Raw genomic sequence first — 19,733 nt, forward strand, 5'->3', positions numbered from 1 at the left:
GAAAACCGAATCGAGGGAATTTTTATTGGGGGAAAAACTCTGCAGTTGTGTCAAAATAAGCACTCAATTGGTTTTCAAGATGTGACAGTTTCATCCTAACCCTGCCCTCTTTCTCCTGTCATCACGCGATTGGTCAGGATGAGTCCTATCAGTAAACTGGAGGGGTCTTTACGTCACTTTTCTCACTTTACGTCCAAAAAGTTCTGTCCTGGAAGATAGCACGCCAGTACGAAAAGCGAGATTCGAACTGTCTGTCAGACCAGCAAGATGCCAGCACAAATGATCAGTGGGAAGGAGGTTTCTGCGTAAGTCTGTTTTTGTCTGTTGTTTGCTTGTCTGTTTGTGGGGGATTTCATGTCACGTGCTTTACGGTAGTGCTGCCTTAAGCAGCTCATCGCGGCATGGCCATAAGTTGCCAAACGAATCGCATTGTTTCATTCCCACTTCTGCAAAGTCAGAATTATTTTCTGCCTCGTACCTGGATACAACTTTTGTTTATTCAGGACACATTTGCAGAATAATTTGTAATTACAATTGTGCAGTCTGTTAGGGCAGGCTGCAGCCAACCTGAATCCCAAGCAATAGATCTTCTTTTCCTTTCGGCTTTTCCCTTCAAGGGGTCGCCACAGCAAATCAGTGTCCTCCATCTTTAGAGGTTCGATCCGCATGTTTGTTTTGGCCAAGTTTAACGTCGGATGCCCTTTCTGACACAGCCCTTTTCCGGGCTTGGGACCGGCACAAGAGGACTTGTGGCTACAGAACAAGCAACTCGCTCAGTAAAAGGCTCCCAAACACAAAATGGTCATCGGCACAGCAACATTCAAAAAAGTAAATAGTGTTTAAAAATACTGTGTTCAGGATGTGCTGATGATTGTCCTCTCGTGGGATGTGTTCTATTTTTTTATTTAAAAAAGAAACTTGCACAATCCCAACTCCCACGGGTATTGTGTCTTGAGTGATTATACATTGCTGTGTAACAAGTTTGTATAGTAAATGTGATCTTTGTCCTCTTGTTCAGATAACCCCGGATGGCTCGACTATCAAGAACATTTGTCTGCGCGGTCTGTCGCAACAACATAGCATTTGATATTAAAATGTGTCCAATAAATAATTAATACATCATTTTTGAAAATGACATTGCTGCAAACTTGCATGTACCAGTCATGAGAGCTGGCAGCCTTGCACCCATTAGCTAACAATTTATGACAACACGAAGCAACTGTCGGAAGGAGCATGACCAAATATGACACACTACTCACTTTTGATATGAAACATTCAATTACTGACTTAATACATAACTTGGGTTATTCTTGTTTACAAGACACATGATAACAATTCTTGAAAAAAAATCATGTCACTTTAAATAACAGTTCTGGATTATTTTGCTTTAAGGGCCTTTCTCAATTTCACCACAGTTACACAAGTTCTGGTAACTTGAAACACAACGATCATACACATTTCTTGCTAGCAGTGCTTTAAACCTAACTCAAATTTGCCCCTCAACCTCCAAAGTACTTTCAATTAGGCATGTTATACTTTTTTGTCAAGTTTTACTGAACACCATATGTGCTCTGTTTTATGGTAAATACCGGTAGTCAAACATATTGTCATTGTTGTGGCTTTGTGTCCAAGTTACTCACTTTAATGAGGATACAGTATTCCCAAAAGCTTTTGTTGAGACCTTGTAGTTGTTTGTTACTTTTTCAAATAATGAAGTCCGCTAGCTTATACTTTTAGTGACATTTATAGCCAGCACAAAATGGACATTTCCTCTCTTAACTTGCTATGACTAAATGCTGTCATGCATGCGTAATCAAGAGCCGTTAAATTACTTACTGTGTGCAACACGTGCTGCATCACATTCACTCCATCCTAGTTAAATGAATTAATCTCTTTTTAAAAGTCACAATTTGTCTCTAATTTCCATCAGATGGTACAGGAGATGGTACGTACTCCTATACGACTGAGAGCTTACACAGACATATTTTTTCCATCAGATGTACATAACAATTTGGGACTTTGTTTTTTCCAGAGGAAACAAACACTCACAATCAGTGTTAATGATGGTACCCATGGAGAAAATGATATAGGTCTGACTATTGCCACGTGTGTTTGACGTTTGATTGGCTCAGCTGACTTAGTTTAGGCTTATCTGTCCACTCAACATCAAAATCGGCCTTGTTTCCCCTTCCCCTCACCATTAAATGATTAAACTTGGACACGCCCATTGTTTGGTGCACATAGGCTGCTTGATCTTGCATGCACAACCCCGAATAAGTGCTAAGATTATATAGATATAAATCTGATGAAAACAATTATACAATAAACGTCTGCTACCTCACAGCTCAGTTTTTGGGGTCCTGCTCTATCTCAGATTTTTTTTTCATGGGTTCTTATAGTGTTTATGTGATTTGCTGATACTGTTTGTACATGAGTCTTTCCCCTTCTCTCATTATATTGTGTTTCAATTTTTACATTGTTGTTTTAAAAATTTTAAAGACCTTAAAAACAGTGCCATAAAAGCAATAAAACTGCCCTTGAATATTTTTACAAGTCTATATCAGATATTTGATGTATTATAGAGGTGGTGTGGGGTGTAACCGGTGAGGTTACTGTATGTTATGCTATCAAATAGAAATATTCATTTTATATTATGTGCCATACACTACACAACTAAAAATCGATAAAAGATATCCATCCATCCGTGCCTGTGTGTTTTTCTCCTCAGGCAGGTGAGGGAGAAGTTGACGAGGGATGTAGAGCAGATGAAGCTTCAGGATTCCAACTTCCAACCTGGTCTAGTGATATTACAGGTCCATAGTCACTTGATTTGTGCACTCCATTTTTGATTGTATACTGTATGCTCACGTGAGTTGCCATATGCTCTCGTTTTTTTTTCTGTTTTCCCAACTTTTCCGTAAAATGCCAGAAGTTTCCGGTGACTAATACAAGACTGCTACATGTCTGTATAGGTTGGAGATCGTGATGATTCCAATTTGTACATTGGCATGAAGTTGAAGGCTGCTTCAGAGGCAAGTGATTTCATTTCCACTTTCACTTGTCAGGTAAAATGTCTCCACTCATGTCTCACATGTCTTATATTTTCGGGTAGATTGGAATAAATGCCATACACTTGAAACTTCCCAACACTGCAACCGAGGAAGAGGTGTGTACATTGTCTTGAAGTTTAACACATTTGACATCCCCTTTAAAACATAGGCTAGTGAGGCCTCAACAGATCGGTACAGTATTGGAAATTACAGTTATATTTTCTACTCCCACTCTCAGATTCTTCACAACATAACAGAAGTGAATGAGAACTCTTCTTACCACGGCCTTATTGTGCAATTGCCCTTAGACTCCATCCACAAGATCGACACAGAGAAGGTGACAAATGCTGTAGCACCGGAGAAAGATGTAGACGGGTAAGCACAGGAGAGCACCTTCTACTTCTATTTACTTTATCATGCCATTAGCTCTACTTCTGTAATTCAGTTGATTACATGAAAAGACTGAGGTTTTACACATTTAACCTAGACGTGGCGCCGCAGTCAAAAATTGATAGATAGATGAATGTTTTATTTGTTGAAAGTATTTGATAAGCATGAATGCAAAAAAAGAGAAATGGTGAATAGAACAATACTGGATCATTTTCCATCATTTCTCCTGGTGTTTTTTGGCTAAATGGCCCTTCAATAAATTGTGAAGTGTGTGCCTGACTTTAAAGGACAACCGACATCACTTTTTTTGTTTTTTAACTGACACAAGAAAACCGTTTTATAGCATCTAAAATACCCAAAACACGCAGTATGATATTTTTAGTCAAATGCAAAACACCAATATGAATATAAATTACTTAAAGTGTCCAAAATCTGCAAAAAATTGAGCTGCAAATTGGGCATTTTCAGAAAGTCCCGCCCCCAGTTCGTGACGTCACCCCAAGACATCTTGCCTTGCTCGAGAATCAAAACAATGTCTTCAGATTCGGAGAATATGCTTTCCTGTTACACATCCAGTTATGAATGATTCAAATAGTTCTGAAGAGGAAAGTACAGTAAAGTCTCGTTATATCGATATCGTTTATATTGATAATACTGCTTATTACGACACTATTTTCATTTCCCGTGCACATTTCTATTCTTTTTATGTATAATTAGTTCCGTTTAGTGCGATTCGTGGTTTTTACGATAATCCGGTTACTACTGTGCTCTTTTTCATCTCCCGCCGGCCATTTTGCTATGTTTATATCGATATACGCGATCGGTCGCACCATTGGTCGACATGGTCACGTGACCTGGTCACGTGAGTTTGTTACGTGACCAGCTCCAGTGTAGCAGAGCCATTTTCATTTTCAGACGCTAGCTCGTGTGTAGCAGACGAGATTGAAGTGTTTGTGTTAAAAGGTAAAAATGGGAAGCAGAAGAAGATTGATGACTTTTTTAAATTGCATACATAATACAGTAAGATGTAAGCGTTGCAGTTTCCCTGTTGTGTTATGTACATGCCCACTGTACTGTATATGAATGCAATCGTTTTTTGCAACAATGTTTCTTGTTTTGTCTGCTGAAGCGTGATTTTGAAAATTACCATACATTCCATACTGTGTATTAAAGGACAACCGATATCACTTTGTATTCAAATGCAAAACACCAATAAAAATGACTTCACGACAACACGTCTTGCATTGCTCGTGAATCCAAACACTGGCTTCAGATTCAGATAATATGCTTTCTTGTTACACATCCAGTTATGAATATGATTCAAATACACTGTAGTTTTGAAGTGGAAAGCATACAGGTTTGCAATCGATTAAAGAATTATTGGATTTGGATTTGCCTTTATTAGTCTCGCAGTGGAGAAATTTACATTTCACAGCAGCAAAGTTAAGAAAGAAATGAAAGTAGAAAAGCAAAACACAGGAGCTGCTGGAAAGGCAGCCACTCTCGCGGCGCCGTCTTGAAGTCAAAAGAACAAAAAAAACAAGTAACAAATAACGATGGTGATAATGACAACACAAAGACACAGAGAGACATTCATTCTTAAGCACTTTCTGTACCCTCTTTGTTACATAAAGCAGTTCCAGATGAAAGAGGAGGAGGAGAGGATCAAAGCGTCTCTTCACCAGCGGATCAGGGACATCATGGTGGAATGTGCACGTCGACTACAAGCTAAATGTTGAAAGCAAACACGCAGCTGTAGCATCCATTGACGAAAAGAGATTGTCTCACATCTCCTGTCCCCCATAAATCAGCTTCAATTCCATCCCGCGACAATTCCATATACGCATCGGCGCTCTGCGCTGACGCTCCTTTGGATTGGATTGGATTGGATTTGCCTTTATTAGTCTCACAGTGGAGAAATTTACATTTGGAAGGCTTTTTTCTTATCGCGGGCTCCTCAAGCCATGCATCCATCCAGCCGCAGACTGTCCAACAGCACCGACCTTCCACTGAACAAAGCAAATTATATGTGCCATTTTGAGGCAACTTTGGGGGAACATCTCTCACCCCAAAAAAAAGAGGCACAAAATGGCGAGCTCATGGCCAGCTCCGTTTCTTATATGGCGTTTGGATGGCTTTGTTAATGCAGTTCGGCGCAGGACGGATAGATCGACAGTATGGTTATATCGACATTTTTTTTCTAACTCCCGAGAATAGCGATATAACGAGACTTTACTGTATAAATGTTTGCATTCGATCAAAGAAGGTCTTCAGGGTAATTTTGAGTGATCAAGACTGAGGTGCAGTGTCACAGAAAATGATGGCGGCAGAGCTCCGTTGGAAATAGTTTTATTCTTCACCTTGGAATTTTTGTCAACGCATATCCAAGAGTTGTCTCGGTGTAACATACGATTCACCATTGCGTTATTTATGTTTTCCTTCTAATTTCGCCATCAACACGGATCAACAAGTTTTCAGACCAAACAAAGTACCGCAAAATGCATTGAGGTGATGCAAGGTATGTCCTTTCTTGGTGAGGGGCGTTCCTTCAGTGACGTAGGGTGAGGACTCGTCACCAACACAAAAACAAGACTTCCTGAATGTTCAGCGCGAGTCTTAAAACGTAAAATATAGCGATATGCGGTGGAATCTTTGTAAAATACGCTCAGTAGAAGTCATTTGAAGCGATTTTACAAATTATGGACACAACTTGTCCGGAGACGTCGGTTGTCCTTTAAAGGATGTTTGGTCCAGCGTTGAAGTCGACCTGAATGCTGAGTGCATGTTGTCGACACTAAATGTGTTTGGGTCTTGCATCTCTTTTCAGGCTCACAAGCATAAATGCTGGGAAGCTTTCTCGTGGAGACCTGAGCGACTGCTTCATCCCATGCACTCCAAATGGTTGTGTGGAACTTATCAGACAGACTGGTAAGGAGAGAAAGATCACATCCCTAAAAACCTTGTTTAAAATGGCAAACAAATGCATGTAAGTTTGACACACTTCATAGAGTGTGTGATGCCTAATTAGCATGAATGAAAAAAATCACCTCACATTGTCATGAAGTGTTTACATTGGGAGTTTCTGTCAAGTGTCCACATGCATACCCCTAGGGGTAGAGATAAAGTGAATTGGACCGCTCTGCCGGGCTGCTAATAGCCACTTACTGGTGTGGGGCAACATGGCTGTTCAACCCTTTGACTTTCCAGGGTCTTTTTAAGTGGCTCTGTCTGTATTGCCGCGGCTGCAACAATACAAATCCTTTGTTCTTTTGCCCGCCACTTCCTTGCAGGTGTGTCACTGGCCGGGAAACGAGCCGTTGTGATAGGTCGCAGCAAGATTGTAGGTGCGCCAATGCATGACCTGCTGCTTTGGAACCATGCCACTGTGACCACATGCCATTCCAAAACAGTGGAATTGCCCGAAGAGGTAACAACTACTGCATGTCAGTGCGCAATAATTTTCAAAATCAGGGGTGCAAAAAATTAGAGCCTCTTGGCCTGCCTTTAATCCTGCTCACCAAGGACACATGATCTATTGTGTTGTTTGAATTTGTTGCATTGAACTGAAACTCGTCAATTATGGATTCATTTTTTGTTTAGTTTGTGTTGAAATATTATGTGAAATAATTGGTTGATTTTTTTTTTATTAAAATAAAAAAACAATCATAAAAAGGTAAATATTTTGCATTTAATACACATATTTCTTGCATTTTAATAAATGTAATTAATTGTTTATTAACAACAATACCATTAAATGTTGACAATTAATTTTCTTTAAGATTACTTCAACATGGAAGAACGTGTTATCTATCCTAACCTAGAATTGTTTTTCCTGCATTTTTTCAATTGAAGTTATGTTTCCAATGTTGGAGCTCAACACTGTCATAAACAAAGCACTTGCCTCTTTATCATCAATGCATTTCTTTGGCGCTGATGACAAGACAATTCTTCTGCTTGCACCAAGGTTGGCAAAGCAGACATCCTTGTTGTTGGCATTGGGAAAGCAGAGATGGTGAAAGGGGAATGGATCAAGAAAGGGGCAGTAGTGATAGACTGCGGCATCAATCTCATTACAGGTTCCTTGCTTTTTACATTTTTGATTAGAGCGTTCCTTGTTTTTATTCTTTGTCAGGAGGTCAATTGCAGTTGCCTTAATTCCTTTCATGTGCTGCAGATGAGAGTAAACCCAGTGGCAAGCGTGTTGTGGGCGACGTCCACTATACCTCAGCCAAGGAGCAAGCAAGCTTCATCACACCAGTGCCCGGAGGTGTGGGACCCATGACAGTGGCCATGCTGATGGCGGTGAGGATATTCTATAAGGACAAGTTCATAAATGGCTACATGGAATCTAACTGACAGAAGATGTATTTATTTTTTGTGCACATGACATGACTGAAAGGCACCTGTGTGTGTTTAGAACACAGTGTTGAGTGCAAAGCGTTTCTTGGAGAGCCATCAACCAGGGCGGTGGTCTATTTCTTATACCAAACTCAAACTCCAGAAGCCTGTGCCAAGGTATGTCGCCTATTCTACATCAAAAACAAACCAAAACAATACATTCAATTCCCCTCAAACAATTCAACATGATAGTAATTGTGTTTGTTTTGGGGCGGTCATCTTTTTGCACTCACAGCGACATTGAGATTTCTCGCTCCTGTGTGCCAAAGCCCATTGACCGTTTGGCAAAAGAAGTGGGTTTGCTCTCAGATGAGGTGGACTTATATGGTAAAACCAAAGCCAAGGTCCAACTCAGCATCATCAGGCGGCTGCAGGCGCAACCAGATGGCAAATATGTGGTGGTCACTGGGTATGCTGTACTTTTAACCCCATCAACATTACTGTTTGACTTCATGCATTTCATTCATAATTTGTGATTCGTATAGCTATTGACAATTTTTGTTCAAATGTTCCCCATGGCAACCCCATCGTCATCCGAACATGCTGTTCATCAAATCTTACATCACTGAGAAGTGTTCACACATCGGCAAGATTGAAGGTCCAATATTTGCGGGGTTTACGGCCTTATGTACTGTAAAAGGAAGACTGGTTTCATGTACGAAGAGTCATGCTTTGAATCCAGCTGGTTGCAGCTAAAACGGTTTCTGTGCCTCCTGATTACAGACGAACTGCCTGTCATTTTCGTGCATTGACATAAATTAGTGACAAGGTGCCCTTCATTTCCACACATTCCGGGCGCTTCACTTACTTCATTCCTTCCCCTTCATACATCTGAAAATGTTTGGTATTTTCAAGCAAGATAGAAACGGTGAAGATAAACTAACTTGCAGTTTACTCTAAAGATAGTGTTCTTTTTTTTTTGCTACAACTGCAATACTTCACATGGTTTCACATGGTTTTTAATAGTTCTCTGCCAATGAGAATCAAAACCGAGTTTGCATTTCTTTTAATTACAGCTCCCGAATTACATATTGGTGGTAACAGCTTACCTGATGTAATGACGGGATGGTTTGTCACAGTTTTCCATTCTTGTATTGTACATATTAATATAAGAAAAAAATATAGCACCATATTTCCGAACACAAACATCAAAAAGTGGATGCAGGAGTTAATTATTATTTTTTTGCCATCTAGTATTTCATTCTTCTCTCATGACAGTCGAAGTTGCTGTCATTGACAGAAGAACAAACCGAGATGGGTGCGTTATCCTGTTTTGCTATGCTGTCCTCTGTCATTCGTCTGTGTCCTGGGAACCCTCCCATCATGGTCCCTGCAGCCGATCGCTGGGCACCAAAATTTGTTAACAACTTTACTTAATGCTCACATCATTCTCTGAAAATATTTGAATCATCGCCCAAGGATTTAAAGTGTTTTCCTCTGCATAGATGTGCTCGCGACAAGTCCTAAGATGCTTAAAGAGAAATAAAAAATACAAAACACACGTTGTCATAAAGCAAAGACAAACTCACATACAAACATTGACGTATTCATCGCATATACACCGAATCCTATTTTCAGCAATGTGGGGTTAATCAAACAAAAATTACATCATTGTTTCTTTATATTTTTAATGTCTTTGTGATAAGCGACTCAACATTATTTCACAACTGTGACAATGAATGAATAACACTACAATAATGAATACATAAATAGATCAATAGATAGACAACAGAACCGATAAAGAATAAATAAATACTTTTTGAAATCCGTGCCTCAAATGACATCCCAAAAATGGGCGTTTGAACAGGACAGGCAAAGCATTCAATCCCAGGGACAGAAATTAATGAATATACTGTGGAGCCGCGGAGTACTTTTTGGAATCATTGGTCTACAGATTTTGTTGACATGATTTTATATGTGTAGTATTACTCCAACTCCACTGGGGGAGGGGAAGAGCACCACCACCATCGGCCTGGTCCAAGCACTGGGAGCCCACATGAAGCTGAATGTTTTCGCTAACGTCCGTCAGCCTTCGCAAGGACCCACATTTGGCATTAAAGGTGATCTGAATTGAGATGCTGTTGAAATGGCAAGCTCGAGTGGCACATGTTTTATATTCAAGAGTTTTACCTTGTCTGCAGGTGGTGCTGCAGGAGGGGGATATTCTCAAGTCATTCCAATGGAAGAGGTACCATACTGTATTTGAAAATGTTAACTCCCATTCTCATATACGAACCAGAAAAATACACTTCAATGGACGTGAGCCTAGCCCAGAAGCACATAGCAAATATCGGCGAGTAATTGAAAGTCCCTCTGAAGGTTTGAATGCCGATAGACACCGTAAGATAGCAGCAAAAGACTTTTGTCAACATGTCGATTGCGATCGACTAGTCGATCTCCAAGGTACTATTGGTAGATCGCATGGCATAATGATGTTACATTATCACGAACTGACGCTATATAAATAAAGTTGAGTTATTTTGAACAAAAAAAAACTAGACGTCCGCCTATCAGCCATCCCTTCACTTGATTGATATACCGGACAACCAATCAGATGACATCTCATTATTAGATACACTGCATGCTCAAACAATGCCCTTGGGCGTTGCAAAGTGAACAAGCAAGCCGTTAGTTACATCCTAATTTCTCACTCTTTTTTCCCTCTAAAATGTAAGATAGGGTATAAAAATGAGTGGGGGAGCTGGACCAAGTAAGAAGGAAAAAAGTATCCCTTTCATACGGAATAGGAGCGGACTTTTTTTCCCACAATAATATGTTCAAAGTGTGTTTGTCTCATCTGCCAGTTATCAGAGTGAACTCAGGTAATGGCATTTTTTTACATAATTATATTGTGTTGTGCAACATATGCGGTTATACATCAACATACGTTGCAAGAATCCTCAATATATTTCTCAATAAATATAACGGGTAGATTATTTTGACTTGGTCATTTCAAAAGTAGCTCCCATGCTGAAAAAAATATGAGCACCCCTAGTCTAAATCGTTTTTTTCCCAACATTTGTTAAGCCAAGGAACGTGGTTCGCATTGGAGAAAAAAAAATCACGGCACTCTAGTTAACAACTGACATAAAGTGGATACATGTCAAAATGTACCTTCTGTATAAATAATTTTCTGTTCAAGTAATTAACAATTGAAAAATTTATTCGGCATACCTGATCACCTCTCACGGCACAGGAATGTGCCACGGCACACCGGCTGGAAATCACTGGTCTAAAAGCTCTCGACTCACTTCAAATTGTTTCCATAGCTCAAAGTTTCCCGTTGATGGCGCCACAGCAATTCTGGTATTGTGTTGGCTGAAGCCAGTGATGGGCAACGAGCCACCCATACTGAAGTGGCCCTCAATCTTTCCATCATGCAAATTTGTGATTTTTGTTTTAAAAAAATATCTTTTGTGACACCAGTCCTGCAATGTTTTGAACTAAATATATACCGCATAACAGTATGCATTTTTATTTGCTTGTGTATTTCTTCCATAAATAGTGAACCCATTTTCTTTTCAGTTCAACCTCCATCTCACTGGGGACATCCATGCGATCACAGCAGCAAATAATTTAGTGGCTGCTGCCATTGATGCCCGCATGTTCCATGAGGCCACACAAAGTGACAAGGTAACTCCTATCTTAATGACTGTCAGGAATTTTTATTTGGATCTAACTTTTTGCCTTTATTTCTATGTGCTTCTTTAGGCTCTGTACAATCGCTTAGTTCCCCTCAATGGAGGACAAAGGAAGTTCTCTCCGGTCCAGATCAACAGGCTAAAAGTACTTGCCATCATTAGTCTCATCAGTTCTCTTCGTTCATTGCAGTGCCGTCACATTCATGCAGGTTGTTTGTTTTTAGAAACTAGGCATCGCCAAAACGGATCCCACAACGCTGACTGAGGATGAGATGTCCCGCTTTGCCCGTTTGGACATTGAACCAAGCTCTGTGACATGGCAGAGAGGTGAAAACATACCAAAAGTATTATCATCATCATAAGTGATTCAATGGATTTGTTATGTTTATTTTCTTTATTTTCCTCATACCTCTAGTGCTGGACACCAATGATCGATTTCTCAGGAAGATAACTATTGGACAGTCGCCAACTGAAAAGGGCTACACAAGAGAGGTACAGAGAAAACATCAAGCGGTGACAGCTATGTGAGGAAACAAAATATATTTTAAAGTGATTTTAGAGAAGGAACCCAATTCATCAAAACTGAGTATGATCTTTAAGGCATATATTTTAAATACAGCTCTTGTAATGAAATCAATACAAGGACACCTATTTGTGATTGTGCAGGAATTCAGTAGGGATATGTTATAGAAAGGATGTATATATATATGTGTGTATATTATATATATAATATATATATATATATATATATATATGTGTGTGTGTGTGCGTGTATATATATGTGTGTGTATATATATATATGTGTGTATTGGATTGGATTTCCCTTTATTAGTCTCGCAGTGGAGAAATTTACATTTCAGAGCCACAAAGTGATGAAAGATATGCGTATATATATATATATATATGTATGTGTGTGTGTGTGTGTGTGTGTGTGTGTGTGTGTGTGTGCGTGTATATATATGTGTGTATTGGATTGGATTTCCCTCTATTAGTCTCGCAGTGGAGAAATTTACATTTCAGAGCCACAAAGTGATGAAAGATATATATACATATGTATGTATGTATATATATATATATATATATATACACACACACTTCTTTGAATATACAATTTTTTTATGTCTGTTACCCTCCAGGCCCAGTTTGACATCACAGTAGCCAGTGAAATCATGGCGGTGCTCGCCCTTACCAGCAGTCTCGAGGACATGCGTGAGCGGCTGGCCAAAATGGTTGTGGCCAGCAGCCGTGGTGGACAGCCCATCACCACTGAAGACCTGGTCAGAATCATTGAGTGACTACAATTTGTAATATGTTTTATTGTATTTGTTTTTTAAAGTTACATGATGTCATTTGGTCAGTTTTATTCATACAATACACATTGATTTATATAGCACTTTTACAACAGCTAAAGCTGCATCAAAGTGCTTAACATGGACAAGTATCATATACAGGAAATAATAAATTGTAAGGTATTGTATAATGTTTCAACTATCATTTGGTCAGTTTTATTAAAAAGACGACATCTACAGTGAGAGAGGAGAAAAAAGAAGAGCTACACTCACAGGTGCACCTTCAGATGTTTATTGAATGGGAAAAGTAGCCAAGCACACAAATATAACATGAAAAGCCTGGCAAAGTGCATGAGTTTCAACAGATATCAACGATACTAGTTATGTTTTTTATATGTCCTTTAGGGTGTGTGTGGTGCGCTAACTGTGCTCATGAAAGACGCCATCAAGCCAAATCTTATGCAGACTCTGGAGGTGGGTGAAGCATTCGACAACTACCTGTTACTAACAAGTGAATGACTTCAGTAAGATCTGTTCGGAGGGAAAAATAGAATTGTGTGCCGACGACCTGATTTAATTTTCAATTTTGTGCCTCGTTTGAATTATCCAATTCTGCAGGGAACACCTGTGTTTGTCCACGCTGGCCCTTTTGCCAACATCGCCCACGGCAATTCTTCCATCTTGGCTGATAAAATAGCTTTGAAACTAGTTGGACCAGAGGGCTTTGTTGGTAAGTGAAGCAGAATGGTTCATGTTTAGGTGATGTGTGTTCGAATATATTCTTGGCAACATAACGCAGTGAAGCCCTCAGTTTTCAATCTGATTGACTTTGTGCTCACATCCATTGTGCCTTTTGCCAAACAGTGACAGAGGCTGGCTTTGGTGCCGATATCGGAATGGAGAAGTTCTTTAACATCAAATGCCGATACTCTGGCTTGAGACCCCACGTGGTGGTTTTGGTGGCCACTGTCCGAGCCCTAAAGATGCATGGAGGAGGGCCAACGGTGTGTTTCCCCTCAATCTCTTAACACAATCATTATTTTATTTTGTTTTGGTCCATCTTAACGATATTTTATACAGTATGACCAACTGAATTTCTCCTGTAAGATAGTAAAGTCCATCAATTTTTCTGAATATTGTCATCAGTGTGTGTCATGAGAAGTGAAGCCAAACAACCATTCACCCTTACATTGACAACTCTGGACAATTTAGTCCTCAAACTTATGTTAGAATGTGCAAGGAAGCTAGAGTACCCTGATTAAAAAAACAACAACAACACACTAGTATCAAGAGAAAATAAAGGCCATACAGGAAGGCTCAGGTGCTCACCTTTAATGGATTCGCTAAGCGGATTTGCAAACCTCCACACTGACCAAATTAGAAGGTCAAAGAGCAATAATTCCTTTCACTTAGTCGATGTGTGCCTACATCTATTAGACTGAATTTGACTTCATTCATTCCATTAATGGATAAATCTGACTCTTAAAAAATATCTTGTTTTTTTGTAGGTTACTGCTGGTATGCCACTCCCAAAGGAATATATTGAGGAGGTAATGTACCCTACTGCTATAGTGTATTTTTACTACTACTATTGCAGTTTATTACAAGTTGTTCAAACTATTTCGTAACTGTGTTCATTATTTCATTGTTATAAATAGCCATGACGCTTAAGCACTCAGGCCCTGGAGTAACCAATCAAGCTTCTCATAAAATAATTCTTCTAAAATATGTACAATAGCTTTGATATGCATTGGTTGCATCCAAAATATTACAAATTCCAGAAGTAGCTAGCCGATCCATAATGAGTCGAAATAAGTACTTTATTTAGATGGTATGAGTTCGAAAGTTACTGGCGGTGCATCTCGGACTGCCCTGCCCTGCGATAGATTTGATTACCAATTGGTTTTTGATTGTAAATAGAATCTCGTCCCGCATTTCAATTTGTTTTATAGATAAAACCATAGATGAAGAGTTTATACATCGAATATTCCCAATTTACGAACAAGATACGTTCCGAGCGGTCATTTGTAAGGTACATTCCTTCATAAGTTGCTTCAGTGCTATATTTTGAATGAAATGTATGTTTAAGGCTTATATAAGTATGTTTACAGTTTATATAAGTATTAGTTGTGTTTAGTTCATACTGTCCACTTATTATCTAATTTACAACAGATTCTTTTCTTACAGACCACGGCGTTTTTAGGTGTTCAATTACCTTACATGTTTCGGCCTGTACTTCCGTCTTCGTCGTAATTGAACACCTAAAAACGTCACTGTCTGTAAGAAAAGAATCTGTTGTAAATTAAATTAATGTATATAAGTACGTTCAAGGCTTGTATAAGTAACCTGTATTTGTTTGTACTGAAAAATAAACATTTAATAAAATATAGAGAGGGGGGAAGAGGGAGGGAGGAAGGGAGGGAGAGAGAGTGAGCGAAAGAGGGAGAGCTCTCACAGCGCCTCACGTTGGTATTAGCAGTGGAAAGAAGCACTATTTGGAAAAAGGTGCAAAATACGGAATCTAACTTACAGCATCTCTGTCCGAACATTTTTCGACATACCCGCAAAAAGTTCGTATGTACTGTTTTTTTCTAACTCGAATGTTCTTAAGCAGGGGACCGTCTGTATTTAGTCACAAACAAACGATATAAAACCGAGCAAAGCAATTTGCCCTCACCTGGAACGCCTGGGGTAATTCTGCTGCCATCTGGTGTCGACAGCCAAAAAATGCCACTTGTACTCATTTGTACCGTCAGTATCGAAAGGGTTAAACTGCCTCTTTCTGTTTGTTGGTTTTTAATCTGTCAAATGCCATTATCATCTGATATTCATGAATTTATAAGCAGTCTCAAGATGATGTCTCAGATGAAAAATTGAGAATGTGATGGCGGTTACTACAATATACTGGTACAAAAATGGGTCCTTTCATGCGTGTTGAACGCACACAAAAAAAAACTAGTGTATTTTGAACTTGGAAAAAAAATTACACATAGATCAACACCAAAACATAACCCCGCTTATGTGTATGTGTACGTGTGTGTGTATGTGTGGTTAGAACCTTGAGCTGCTGGAGAAAGGCTGCAGTAACATGAAAAAGCAGATTGAGAATGCCAATCACTTTGGTGTTCCGGTGGTGGTAGCTGTAAATGCTTTCAAGTAAGTACATCCTTGTTTCTTCAAACCCACTGGTGTTTACTGCCAATGCTCGCGAATAGCTGCTTTAACATGGCTCACCTGACAGACTCAACATTTTATTTTCCCAAATGAATTATTGTGAAATGTTCTTTGGTCTCGTGAAATGCACTGTACAAGTCTACACTATTCATTTTGTTCTTGTTGTGACCTTCCTTGACCATGCTCGTAATGCAAAATACTCCTCACAAATCATCTTTCCCAATTGAAATGATCAATAACGCCATTAATCCATTCCAAAGATGTCATGATAACATCAGATCATGATATTAAACCTGCCACACAATCACCGTTGTCAGGTCACGATATTAAAAGCTGCAAATCTATTGGAAAGGGCAGATTGTTTTCCATTTGTGCAGTCTCTTGTGATGGTTTATTCGATCATTGTTGCTACACAGGACCGACACTGATGCTGAGCTGGACCTGGTCTGCAGCATCGCCAGAGGTGCCGGAGCTTTTGATGCCGTGCGTTGCGACCACTGGGCCGAGGGTGGAGCGGGTGCACTTGCACTGGGACAGGCTGTCCAGAAGGCTTCAAAGAGCCCGAGCAGCTTCAAGTTTCTCTATGACTTGGAGGTATACATTCAAGGCAGCCCGTCAACAGAAAATTCCACTTCTTTAAATAATTGCGTTCATCCAAATAATCATGGCTGTATTGCTCCTTCATTTTTAGCTTCCTATTACTGAAAAGATCCGAATAATTGCCCAGAAGATATATGGAGCAGATGATATTGAGCTTCTTCCAGAGGCCCAGCACAAAGTGGAGCTTTACACCAAACAGGTCTCCAGCTCATTTTATCCTCTCTTCTCCTTGTAGGGAGCGATGAGGGGTTCATCAGAAGTTGACCGTGAATACACTTAGATCTTAGGAGAATGCAAATCTTTCATTTCACACAGTATTGACAACTTCTTGGAATAGGTATTAATGCTGTATCGAGGAAACTATCAGAAACAGATATCGACAGAGAGCTGATCTGAGCTGTGAATACTTTGGGATCAGCAACTATTGCCCTGAACAGACGGCTCCTTGTTTATTGATATTAAGGTTACTATTATTTTCATTATGCATCCATTTCTGAGCCGCAGAATCTGCACTGGGATGGCGGCAGGTGATGGACCATATCCCTGCTGTCATCGGGCAGTCGGCAGGGGACACCCTGAACCGGTTCCCAGCCAATCGCAGGGCACAAAGAGACAAAACCGTCACCCGCTCTCGCAGTCAGACCTAGGGACAATTTCGAGTGTTCACTCAGCCTGCCGTACATATTTTAGTCATTATAATGATGAAAAATCACAAACCGAGATGACCATTTTCTCTACTGAAGTAAAAACGTGTTTATGTTCACTTCTTTTCTGTCAGGGGTTTGGCAAACTCCCAATCTGCATGGCAAAGACTCACCTGTCGCTATCCCACGAGGCAGACAAGAAAGGTGTGCCCACAGGCTTCGTTGTGCCAATTCGAGACATCCGAGCAAGTGTTGGCGCGGGTTTCCTCTTCCCGCTTGTTGGCACGGTGAGGTTTTGTCATTATTGTACTATTAGCCTGTGAATAACCTCAGTCAATATCCATTATTGTTTGTGAGGATAGTTACAATGCCTTATTTATGTCACTTGCTGCTAGATGCCCACAATCCCTGGCCTGCCCACCAGGCCTTGTTTCTATGACATTGACCTGGATCCTGCGACTGAACAGATAAACGGTCTCTTTTGAGCTTCTGCGCTGGACGCTGGTAAGGAAATGCCCTCCGGATATTAGTTATACAGCACTTTGCAAGTCTTAGGCCACCACCAGATGTCTTGTGTTTGTCAAAACAAAACCAAAAAAATAACACGCACAATCAAAATGGCAACACTTCTTTTTTGAATTTTCATTGAATTGTTGACTAAGTTGACTAATAGCAGCTACTAAAATTTTTTAAAAAGGGCTATGTGTGTTAGTTTTCAGATTATTGCATGCAATTATTTTCATTGTTGTTACTTGGACTCAGACTTATGCACAGTAACTATATTTAGGATTCATCAGTAATGTGATTAATGTTTAAATGGTACTTTCCCCTTTGTTCTACCAGGGTGGTACACTGCTGTATCATAATCAAGGTCTGGAAGTACCTTCAACTCATGCCTGTAAATAACACTTACCGTAATTTCTCGAGATGACACCCTCTCGCCCACAGAACAGAAAATCATCAAAAGTTGTGCCGGGTGAAAATGAAAATGTTGTCACTTTATATCAACATTTATCTGTACCTCTGTTTTGTGACAAATTGTACTTTTATTCAAGTAAAAGGCCAGAAGCAGAAACAAATGTCTTAATCGATGCTGTGTTTTGTATAAAACTGGCCATAAAGCCACCCATTATTATTATTATTATTATTATTATTATTATTAGTAGTAGTAGTAGTAGTAATTTTTTAAAACAATGCTAAATTGTCCATCAGATTTGGAAGTACAGTAAAGTCTCGTTATATCGATATCGGATATATCGATAGTCCCGGTTATATCGATACTATTTCTATGCACGCACGGAGAAAATTACATGCAAACAGGGTCGGATATATCGATAGTCCCGGTTATATCGATATTTTTTCGGACTCCCTTGAATATCGATATAACGAGACTTTACTGTATTTGGAAAATGCACATTTTTTTTTTATTTTTGTGGCATCATACGATAGGCTTCAACAAGGTTAAAGAATTTCTTTTTGCACAAAAAGTGTGTCGAAGAATCCAAATATATCACATTATTCTGCAGATAATACTTTAATTTTTGGTTGTGGATACTAGCAAATCAGGGTACTGTATAAGTCGTGTGCAGAGACAAAGCTGTGTGGAAGGATGAACTTTGGGGGTGTATAATATTTCTGATGGTGTTATTCTCAAGGATTTATGGTAGATATGCCTGACTACTGAACCTTTTGGTCCAACAACAATGCTATAAGTTTCCTCACTCTGTCTTATCATACTAAATACATACTGACTCTGATTTAACATCATCTCCATTTGGACACCCTCACTTCTGAAAAAAACCATTCCAAATCAAAATGCCTATATTTTGAATTGCCTTATGTATTTCAAGCATGGATTGCATCACAGTGCCTAAACTGATGAATTAGACAGTTCAGCTCTAATAAAATGTTTTGTCAAAAATTGTTGTTCTTCAATGTGTCTTGACTGATGGACTATATGCCCCACTTGCGTGCAGGCAGCATGGGTTTAATTCCCACATTGAATGGTTGTTCATTTCTGTGTGCCCTGCGACTAACACGCAAGTAGCAACAAGGTGAAACCTGGAGTCTGCCTTTTGCGCAAAGTCACTAAGGATAGGCTCCAGCCGATTTGGTATTGAAAACAAATGGAGGGACCTTTAACTCATTCACTGCCATTCCCGAATTCATTCGGGAATTCAAAATATGACGGAGAGCAGCATTCCCGAATTTGTTTGGGTTTTGTTTTTTCATGCTTGGGTTCCGATAAAGCGCTGGCCATCTGGCAATTGGTTTTTCTTTTCCACACGGGGACAGCATTTCCCCCTTTTCCACGTTAGCGCTTTGATCCCGCTTCAGCTGTTGTTAAAGCGCTATATAAGCCAATATATTTGTCTTTCAAGCTGCCCTCATTTCAAGCTCATATAACTCCATACTCATATAATTTAGGAATTCACTCTTTTTTCTGATGAAAGAGAGTCTAAGATTTCCAATGCTGTATTGAATGTTTATGTAGTCCTAAAACTCAATATCCTATGGTTCCTGGAATTCAAGTGACAATGGCAAAAA

At 39.5% G+C, this 19,733-nt stretch overlaps 1 protein-coding gene across 1 annotated transcript; it reads left to right on the plus strand.

The window, feature by feature from the left end:
- The first annotated feature begins 159 nt into the window (after positions 1 to 159).
- On the plus strand, positions 160 to 19,107 carry mthfd1b (methylenetetrahydrofolate dehydrogenase (NADP+ dependent) 1b). The gene is made up of 28 exons (XM_089004552.1): positions 160 to 305; positions 2,729 to 2,813; positions 2,973 to 3,032; positions 3,113 to 3,166; positions 3,289 to 3,425; positions 6,268 to 6,368; positions 6,731 to 6,867; positions 7,405 to 7,516; positions 7,615 to 7,742; positions 7,858 to 7,955; positions 8,074 to 8,247; positions 9,762 to 9,898; positions 9,980 to 10,026; positions 11,364 to 11,471; positions 11,550 to 11,624; positions 11,704 to 11,806; positions 11,895 to 11,971; positions 12,616 to 12,756; positions 13,174 to 13,242; positions 13,387 to 13,498; positions 13,633 to 13,772; positions 14,277 to 14,318; positions 15,824 to 15,924; positions 16,359 to 16,536; positions 16,634 to 16,741; positions 17,321 to 17,473; positions 17,582 to 17,690; positions 18,030 to 19,107. The coding sequence occupies exons 1-27, from the start codon at positions 268 to 270 to the stop codon at positions 17,669 to 17,671; spliced, it is 2,805 nt and encodes a 934-aa protein (XP_088860678.1). The 5' UTR covers positions 160 to 267; the 3' UTR covers positions 17,672 to 17,690; positions 18,030 to 19,107.
- Positions 19,108 to 19,733: the final 626 nt, after the last annotated feature.

Source organism: Hippocampus bargibanti, linkage group LG09 (assembly GCF_051943395.1).
Source record: "Hippocampus bargibanti isolate YZ-2025 linkage group LG09, ASM5194339v1, whole genome shotgun sequence".
NCBI classification, from domain to species: domain Eukaryota; kingdom Metazoa; phylum Chordata; class Actinopteri; order Syngnathiformes; family Syngnathidae; genus Hippocampus; species Hippocampus bargibanti.